General features: G+C 47.5%; 1 protein-coding gene across 3 annotated transcripts in view; it reads left to right on the top strand.

Moving 5' to 3' along the window:
• The window catches only part of LOC102984840 (cyclin-dependent kinase inhibitor 2A-like), a 24,633-nt gene extending 16,732 nt beyond the window's left edge, over positions 1–7,901 (top strand). The window contains exons 1-3 of one of the 3 annotated variants that reach the window (XM_024132921.3): positions 1,577–1,874; positions 5,143–5,449; positions 7,693–7,901. In XM_024132921.3, the coding sequence (XP_023988689.1) occupies positions 1,749–1,874; positions 5,143–5,449; positions 7,693–7,718 (459 nt within the window). In that variant the 5' untranslated portion in view covers positions 1,577–1,748 and the 3' untranslated portion in view covers positions 7,719–7,901. Of the gene's footprint in view, positions 1–1,576; positions 1,875–5,142; positions 5,450–7,692 lie in introns of those variants that run through there. The other 2 variants (XM_028494031.2, XM_055087226.1) reach the window with 2 other exon arrangements.
• The last annotated feature ends 1,209 nt before the right edge of the window (positions 7,902–9,110 follow it).

Below are 9,110 nucleotides of genomic sequence, written 5' to 3'. Positions count from 1 at the left end.
AAGCAGAAACTAACACACCATTGTAAAGCAATTATATTCCAATAAAGATGTTTAAAAAAAAAAAGAGGAGTCAAGCAGGTACTGAAACATAACTTTTAAAATAGAGCTGGGTTATGTAGTAGACAGATGAAGCATGTGATTAAGGCATCTGCAAAGCCTGAGCAACCCAGTCTTTTAAAAAAGTATTTATATGTGTGTGGTGTGTGTGTGTGTGTGTATATATATATATATATGTAATAACCACAGGATAAATTAGAACCTTGTTGGATTTTCTTTTGCTTATTATCCTCTTCATTCTGTTAAACTTTTCATTAAATATGTCGGTTTTTGGAGGATGTCTATCATTGTTTCGGTGATTAAGGTCTTCTTGCCTTCCCTTTTATGTAATATTGATAATTCTACCCAAAGCATTTTCTTCTTTGTGTCTCATAACAGGATTGCAAAAGAATCCTCAAAATGGATAATTTAAGAGCTAACAGGCATTAGCTTAGGATGTGTGACACTGTTCTAAATACTTACGTGTATATCAATTCATTTAAAACTCAGAACAGTCCTATGAAGTAGGGACGACTCTTATCCCCCCATTTTATAACTAAGAAACTTTTAAGGTTTTTCCAGTAGGAAGGAGAGGTGTAGGGGGCGGGACAGAAGCGGCGCCAGGACAGTGTGTGAGCCTGGTCTCTGAATCAACTGTGAATGCAACTCTGCCCCTAGAGCGCTGAGTACATTTTCTGGTCTAGGAGGAATTATTTATTAAGAACGGAGCCTATCAGCCCAGTGACTCCCTTGCCACTTTCCTATCTGCTTATAGGCAGAAATCTCCACCATCCCTGTTAAATAGACCTCATCTTCTCGGAGCCAGCCCGTATACTAGGCACTAGTACCAGGCATTGTGTAAGCCTCGGAAACGCTCTCTCCCGACATCCGTTTTCATGTGTGTGGAGGGAGGGAGGCACAGGCTGGCGGGTGAGCCCACTCTCCAAAATGAACGTTTGAGCTAGGATTTCTGGCATAGCAGAGCCAGCGCGCGATATCCAAGTGCTCAGTGTTGGAGGGGGAATGTGTCGTCTGAAAGAAGGGAAGTCTCGTGGTGGGATGGGTGATACCGATCCTCGGCTCTTACCGCGAGGACAGGCTGGCCGTTTCTTCTGATTAAAAGAGGAAGCAATACTTTGCCTAGGACACCAAACACACTGGTTCGAACTTGGCAGTTAGGAATCCCGTGCAGCTCTCTAATGCCAGGCAGGGTGTACAGGCGAGGAATTTCGCTTTGGTGGAACGAACTCGCTCAGAGCTGCGCGTGCGCCTCTGCTGGGGGTGGGGGCGCAGCGCTGGGATGAGGGCGCGGGGGACGCGGGGAGGCGGGCAGGTGGGAGGGCCCTGGGCGCCCTCCAGCCGGGGCTCCGCCGCGCTCCAGGGGCGGACCGCTTCCGGCCGGTGCCCGCGGGCGGGCGGGCGGAGGACTCGTGACTGCGGAGGCATGAAGTGGGGCCCCTTCAGAGGTGTCTCATTTGCAGCGCGTTGGGAGCAAAAGGCGCCTCCTGGAAGAACACGTGGAGGGCGCTCTTCGGGGTGGAAAGAGTCCGCGGGAGGAGTCGAGGAGCCCAGTCTGGGGGCCGTTTCCGCGGGTCCCGGAGGAGGAAAAAGGAGGGGCGGGCTGCTCCCGGGCGGCCGGGGCGGGCCGCCTGCACTCCAAGGAGGCGGGAGGGGGAGAGCGAGGGAGCGAGGGGCGAGCGTTGGGGAGCAGCATGGAGACCTCGGCTGACTGGCTGGCCACCGCCGCCGCCCGGGGCCGGGCTGACGAGGTGCGGGCGCTGCTCGAGGCGGGGGCGCCGGCCCACGCACCGAACCGTTACGGTCGGAGCCCGATTCAGGTAGGTCGGCAGGCCTGCCGCGGGAAGGTGGCGGGGGAGCGGGGGGCAGGGGATGGCGGGCGACTTAGAAGGACGAGGTTGGCCAGTGGATCGGAACCAGGTAAGCGTTTCTTGGTAAAGGGGAGACTTCCTGGGGAGTTTTCAGACCGAGGTCGGAGTCGGAGACCTCCTCTCGGCGACGCCCAGGGGGCTCAGGAAGCCACCGGAGGACTGAAAGGCACATGGGGTTCAGATCTCTAGACTGGTATGAAGATCTAGAGGGGAGAGCCTATTTGTGTTCATATAAACCGAGGTATGTTCTTCATCAGATGCGAAATTGACGAACGTTTGGGGTAAGAGTTTAAAGAAATGGAAGATTTGCTGGACCACTTAACCCCGAGCTCACTGAATGGGGAATGGAGCTGATCATCTTCTTTGTTGGGAGTGGGGGGAGGGATTTCAGTGGAAATCTCCTGCTGTGTATGTTGGAATAAAGGTCGATTGAAATTTTTCAGAAGTAACTACACATCGTGTTTATTTTTTTTAACCGAGTAAGGAAAATATATGCTTGTTAGGAAATAGACATATCTGAAGAAAAACGTTAATGTAACCTTGCCTGAAATAATGCTGTCAATTTAGTTAACCACTTGGGGAGTATCTCCTATCATTTTGGGTATTTTAAACTTACTTGATATAGGTTAATTTATTTGAGAGTTTTCAATTCCTCAGAGTTTAAAAATGCCATTTCTCCCCCCCCACTCCAGTTTTGTGTGTGTGAGGGTGTGTTGAGTTCGTTTTTCTGTTGTTTTTCGCCTTCACTAACTTCCTAAATCTGAGGCTAAAGACACATTCTTCCTGGAAGTCACTACCCTTGTTTTACGCCCAGTTTTGACAATGATTTCTGATTCTGAAAAACAAAATTTATATGAAGCAAATGCACATTGCAAAAACTCCAGCCTAACAAGACAAAGGAAAAGTAACTCCACTTGGAACTTAACAGGTTTCACAAGTGAATCTTCCTTTCCTGAAACTATGCTACATAGGATAAATTTTACACACTTTTAGATACAGATATAAAAATAAAACTAAAATGCCTTCAAGTTTGAGATTATTTGGGATTTGAAATGTGGAGAGATTTGGGGAGAGAAAGGTTGAATGATTGTAGAAAAGGAGCATTGAGTCCTTTTTAAAAAATGCATGCCTGAGTCATAATTAGATATCTCTAAAATTTTGCCAGCACCTTGCAGACTGGGCGTTCAGCCTTCGAGTTCTAGAAGGTGTTAGATGAGACCTTATTGTTTAAATACAAAAAGAAAGTTGGATAATTAATTTTAAATCATTTTTAAATAGAGAGGATAAAAGCATAGACAGAAGGGGGTATGATTTTAGTTTTGAACCCTAACCAAATTTGTGTTTAATAGAAAAATACTTAGTTTATAGAAAAATTTTAATTACTAAATTAAATTTAGGTCATCAAGTTGACTTAGGCACCCCATAAATATTAGTTTGTTTAAGTTTCTTTTTGCTTTGGATTGCTATTATTTAAATATTTAAATGTTATGTTACTTTTCAACCTTTAATACTGTGGCATATAATTAAAAAAAAACAATTTTATGACTAAGGTGAAGGACTTTATTTATCCAACCCAACTAATATATTTTCACCTGCATTATATACAGGCATGGAAGTGTACAGACATGTACTAGCTCTGGCACTTGCAGTAGAGGTTCCAAAACATGACATCATCCTTAGGTGTGGCCCCTTTGTTTTGGAAATTAACCCATAATCTATTAGAAATCTAATAGCGTAAATAAATAGTTAATAATATTGTGACAGTTTCACCAGTTTTTCTTTTAAAACAATTCTTTCTTCTAATGCAGTGCATTAGTTTTTCTTTCTTTTTGTAGCTGTAAGTTGGTTCACTTATATTTTCTCTCTGTCTTTTTGAAAATTAAATCAGTTTCACTTTCTCCAGGACAGGAATCAACAAACATACTGTAACTTGTTATGATTCTGTTATGATTGGTTTGGACAGATTAATTTGTATTTAATACAGAATGTAACTAAAAATAAGTAATTCCTCTTTATACAGTCACTGTGGTCTAACTAATATAACCAAATAATGGTTACCCTAAAAAAAGAATAGTCTACCACCACCACCCACCATGTAACACTCAAATTGTAAGGTTGCTGTGATTGTGAACACCATTTCAAAATTCCTCTTTGGTAATGGCTTTGTATCAAAGATTATTTAGGAGCCAAATGAGGTGAGCACCCCCTATTTCATGAACTCTCAGAGTGTAATCTTGGAAGGTGTCTGAGTTTCCTATTTCTGCTATAACAAATTACCACAAATTTAGTATCAACATAAATTTATTATTTTATGTTTCTGGAAGTCAGAAGTCTAAAATGGATCCACAGGGTTGCACTCCTGTTGGGAGTTCTAAGGAAGAATCCATTTCCTTGTCTTTTCCAACGTCTAGTGACAGTCAACTTTCCTTGGCTCTTGGCCCCTGCATCTTCTCTCTGACCTCTGCTTCCATTCTTATATCTTCTCTCTGACTGTGTCCTTTTTATAAGGAAACTTATAATTAAGTTGAGCCCACCCTGACAATACAAGTTAATCTCCCTCAAAATCCTTAACCACATCTGCAAAGTTCCCTTCGCCATATAAGGTAATATAGTCACAGCTTTTGAGTGTTAGGAAGTGGACATCTTTGGGGGGCATTGTTTAGTTTACCAGAAGAAGGAATTTTAGGGTTGGTTAGACAAACTTTCTCATTTTATTCTTAAAGAAATTGAAGTTTAACGTTCAGGGAAACCAAAGGTAGCTTAAAGTTTTGCAAGAATTAAGTTTTTGTCGTTTTTTTTTTCTTTTTCTTTTTTGCTTTTAAACAATTACCACTTTCTGGGCTTGGATATACAGCAGTGAACCATACAAAATCTCCGAGCCTTACATAATTTCTTATCAAAACGAGGAAGAAAATACAGGAGGTTAGGCTGTAGTAAAAGCCAGTTTGTTCCTCACCCTTTTGCTGTTGTCTGTGACTCTGGCAGTTTTCTGTGCGTGGCTGGAACCCTGCAGAACGTTGGAGAATATAACAGAATGTGTACAGAAAAATGGAATAGGTAGGTGAACTGGCTAAGCGAGTTGGTAACTGAAAGAAAGTAGTAACTAGACACCTGTGGCTTGTAAGGGCGTCCGCACGGGCTGGGGGCTCCGCAAATAGTTTCTTTAATGCTGCCCTTGCCCCCACCCCGGTCCTGACCGCTCTGCTCTCTCCGGCAGGTCATGATGATGGGCAGCGCCCGCGTAGCCGAGCTGCTGCTGCTCCACGGTGCGGACCCCAACTGCGCGGACCCCGCCACCCTCACCCGACCCGTGCACGACGCCGCCCGGGAGGGCTTCCTGGACACGTTGGTGGCGCTGCACCGAGCCGGGGCGCGGCTGGACGTGCGCGACGCCTGGGGCCGCCTGCCCGTGGACCTGGCTGAGGAGCAGGGCCACCGCGACGTCGCCCGCTACCTGCGCGCGGCTGCAGGGGGCACCGAAGGCGGGAGCCACGCCCGCGCAGACTCCGCGGAAGGTCCCGCAGGTGAGGTGGTTGATCCACGAGTTTGAACTCAGCTTCCGCAGTCCAGCGCACTCACTTTTCGGAAGAGAAAGTTGGGCCCAGGAGACTAGGGTATTTGGTCCTACCTCAGCGCACCCTGCCAACCCGTGGGACAACTCCAGTCTCCTGATCGCGCTGCCTCGTTAGGGCTGCAGACGGGAAATAGCCCAAGATGGACTGTCGCACGTTAAAGCCCATCCCATAAACCGTGCCTCCCATCCCCTAAACACTTGAGAACCAGACGGTGGAAAATTGAGCACTCCGGAGGCTAGAGGTCTAGTGGCCCCTCTTTCTGCAAATTAGCTGGCTAGCTGCATCCTTTCAACGACCCCCAGTTTCCCCATTAGTTTAACAAGGTCGCTGAACCAACCCTGGATTTCCAAAGCCAACTGCGCGTGGCATCATCTGGCAGAGATCTATCATTCCCAGCTCTATGGCAAAACTCTACTAAATCCGACCTTCCGCTCTATGCGGTGGAGTTTTTCAGATCTCCCCCAGAGGGTTCTGAGGGCGACTGGGATGGAGACCTCGCCAACTCTAGCAGTCTGCACACTGGGATTCGCTGCACTCTCTGAGAAACAGAGACACTCTCTTAAGCTTTTCCCTCTCTTAAGCATTCTGTTATGATGGATGTGTGGACCTCCTTGCCTTTTCCTACTACCACGAGGACTTCTTTTCCCTTGGCCCATTTCCCCCACCTCACTCCTACCTGCTTAAAGTACCAACTTTACTCTGACTCTTTTTCTGAAGGGGGAATCATTTTAACTACCTATCTACCTACCTACCTACCTACCTATCTATAGCAATATACGAAATTACGTGAAAATTTAAGGTAAACCATGTCTTCGAAGAGACTGATATCTGTCATATTTTGGCTCAGAACTGGGGCACTAGGCTCCCTGTGCCTTAGGGTAGCCTAGGAGGACGGAGTGGAAAGGAGATGTCTTGAGTGCTAGGCCTTGGGCGTGAGAGGCACCCATATCTCCTTTAGCCTTTCAGCCTCTCTCTCCTCCAACTGAAGCTTCCGTATGGAATGCGGCATAGGACTAGGGGCCAATCACAGGGCTGTTGGACGCAGCAAGAACTGGGAGGAGCTGAAGAGGAGAAGGATTTAGATGATCAAGTTGGGCCACAGACAAATGAATAATCAAACCTAAGGTATTTAACCCAGGTACACACGATCCCTCCCTCTTTCCCTCCCTCCCTCCCTCCCTTCCTTCCTTCCTATTTTTTTTTAAGTTCCTACTTGCGTGATCAGCCCCGTTCTAGATCAGACACAAAAAGTGAATAGGACAAAACGGGAATTCTGCCCTCATAGAGCTTACATTCTGGGAAGTAGATTTTTAAGCAATATAACTATTTCGAAGAGTGAGTTTGTAAAACCGATGTGGTGGATAAGAGTGAAGTGTGAATAGGCGGGGAGACTATCTTAAGAGTGGTCAGAGAACCTGAGTCATGAGAAGAGATTAGCCACGGGAGGCAGAGAAACTCGAGTGCAAAAACTTACGTGAAAAAGAACGTGGCAGTTTAAGAGGACCCAAAGGCCAGCTGGAGCGAGTACACAACGAGACCAAAGAGGAGGGCAGAGGCCAGATAACGACGTAGTGGCCCTGTAAGTAAAAAAAAAAAGGATGTTAGATCAAAACATGGATTTTGTTCTAGAAACGTTAGGAAGCCATTAGCAGGTTTGGGAGATAGGTCTGGGAAAGAAGATACGACTGGAACGGAAGGTTCTCACACTGCGGAGCGCCCCTGAGCCTGAGGTGCCCTCTGGTTATGCGAGTTCGCAGAATCGCTGTGCGTCAGGTGCAAGAGATACCTGGGGACGTTCGAAGGGCAAGGCGACCCCTTCACCTCCAGTCGCCTGGCATTATGTGTGGCAAACAACTTGGTACTCGTTATAGACCTGCTTGGTTCTCGCAACCCCGCAGGTTGCGCGACGGCTCTCTCCCTGCCCTCGTCGGGCGGGTCCCGAGCGCGGGAGCGGCCTGGCGAGCCCGGAGCAGCCCAGCGGGTCAAGCGGACGCGCTGCGAGATCGGGAAGGCTCGGGAGTGCGGCGGCGGCTGGAAGGGTCCAGACTCCCTAGACAGACCCTGTGCTGAGAGTTGGTGGAAGTTAAGAAGATGTGTCTGCATAGCCAGTGGGGGGCTGCGAGAGAGGAGGGAGGGGTCGCACGTCTTTGACTTCTGGTTTGTAATGTCTTTTTTCTTTCTGCCGTCTACAGACAGTCCCGCCCTAAAGAATCCTTGAAATCTAGAGACACTTCGACTACGTATTTTGATCTTCAGTCGTCGAAGTTTGAATTCAAGAACTACCCCACCATATCCAAGTCTTCCCTGCTTAGTTCCAATTCATCAAATAACGCTTTTAAAAAATTGGAACTGCCTCCCCCTTCCTTCCCTTAAATTTTGCTATAAAATTTAAAAAATAAAAACCGACACTGTTCTTGTCTTTTCATCGGGTTGGCGTTTTATGGAGCCAGTACTCAGGCTCTGGGAACACATCTAAGCGGGCACTTCCTCTTTCGAGCCTCGCACCCGCCAGGCGCTGAGGTTATTACAGCCATTTTGTGAACTAGGAAAACGAAGCTTAAATGGATTACGTGACACTTCTTGTGTCAAACTGCCCACAAGGGGCGGAGCCAAGGCGCAAAAAAATTTAAAACAAATAGGGTTCTTGCCTTTAACTCAGTCAACATTTATTGAGCACCTATTATGGCACCTTACCAAGGGTATAGTTGTGGGGGGGGGGGAACGGGGGGAACAGATGTCCCTGGACAGGGCCAGGGACATCAACTAATAAGCACACAACACATAACTAGAAATTTTAAGGCCTATTTTTTTTGGGGGCGGGGTACGTGGGCCTCTCACTGTTGTGGCCTCTTCCGCTGCGGAGCACAGGCTCAGCAGCCATGGCTCACGGGCCCAGCCGCTCCGCGGAATGTGGGATCTTCCCGGACCGGGCACGAACCCTTGTCCCCTGCATCGGCAGGCGGACTCCCAACCACGGCGCCACCAGGGAAGCCCAGGCCTATTTCATTGAATCGCAGATATAGCATTGTTTCCGAGACTCACCATTGTTTCACATACCTCTTAGAAAGAAAAACGCTGCAGGTACGAGTACATACCATAGATTGATAAGACACATTCGGATTTCAGATAATGAAATGTCAAAAGCTGGGACTTTAGATCGATGAAAAGGGGTAAAAAGTGATAAATGGAAACTCCAGGGAGACCTCAGATTGAGACTTCCCTTACTTACCTGGCTCCAGAATCCGAGCCCCGTAAGTAAGGTTTTGGGTATTTTGCACAAAGCGTCACAGCCAATAATAGGTGAAGGAGCCTGCAGAACGTGACCCACAACCACGCGCAGAGTTCTGCATTCCGCTGGGGCCTGCGTGAGCTGGCCCTCCAGGCCAGCCCAGCGCTCCGGAATTCGACGACAGCGGCGGGCTGTGAGGTTGTGGCTCTGACTGCCACCCAAGCCAAAAGCAGCTCCGCGCTTGTTTGCCAGAGCAGGGATGTTGCAGGAACGTAGCTCCAACTTCAGCTGGGACTGCCTCAGTCTCCGTTGCTTATTGAGGTGAAATTCACATAAGATTAACAATTTTAAAGGGTATAATTCAGTGGCATTAGTACACTC

Source organism: Physeter macrocephalus, chromosome 9, assembly GCF_002837175.3.
Source record: "Physeter macrocephalus isolate SW-GA chromosome 9, ASM283717v5, whole genome shotgun sequence".
Lineage (NCBI taxonomy): Eukaryota > Metazoa > Chordata > Mammalia > Artiodactyla > Physeteridae > Physeter > Physeter macrocephalus.
This window is presented reverse-complemented; position numbering and strand designations above follow the sequence as displayed.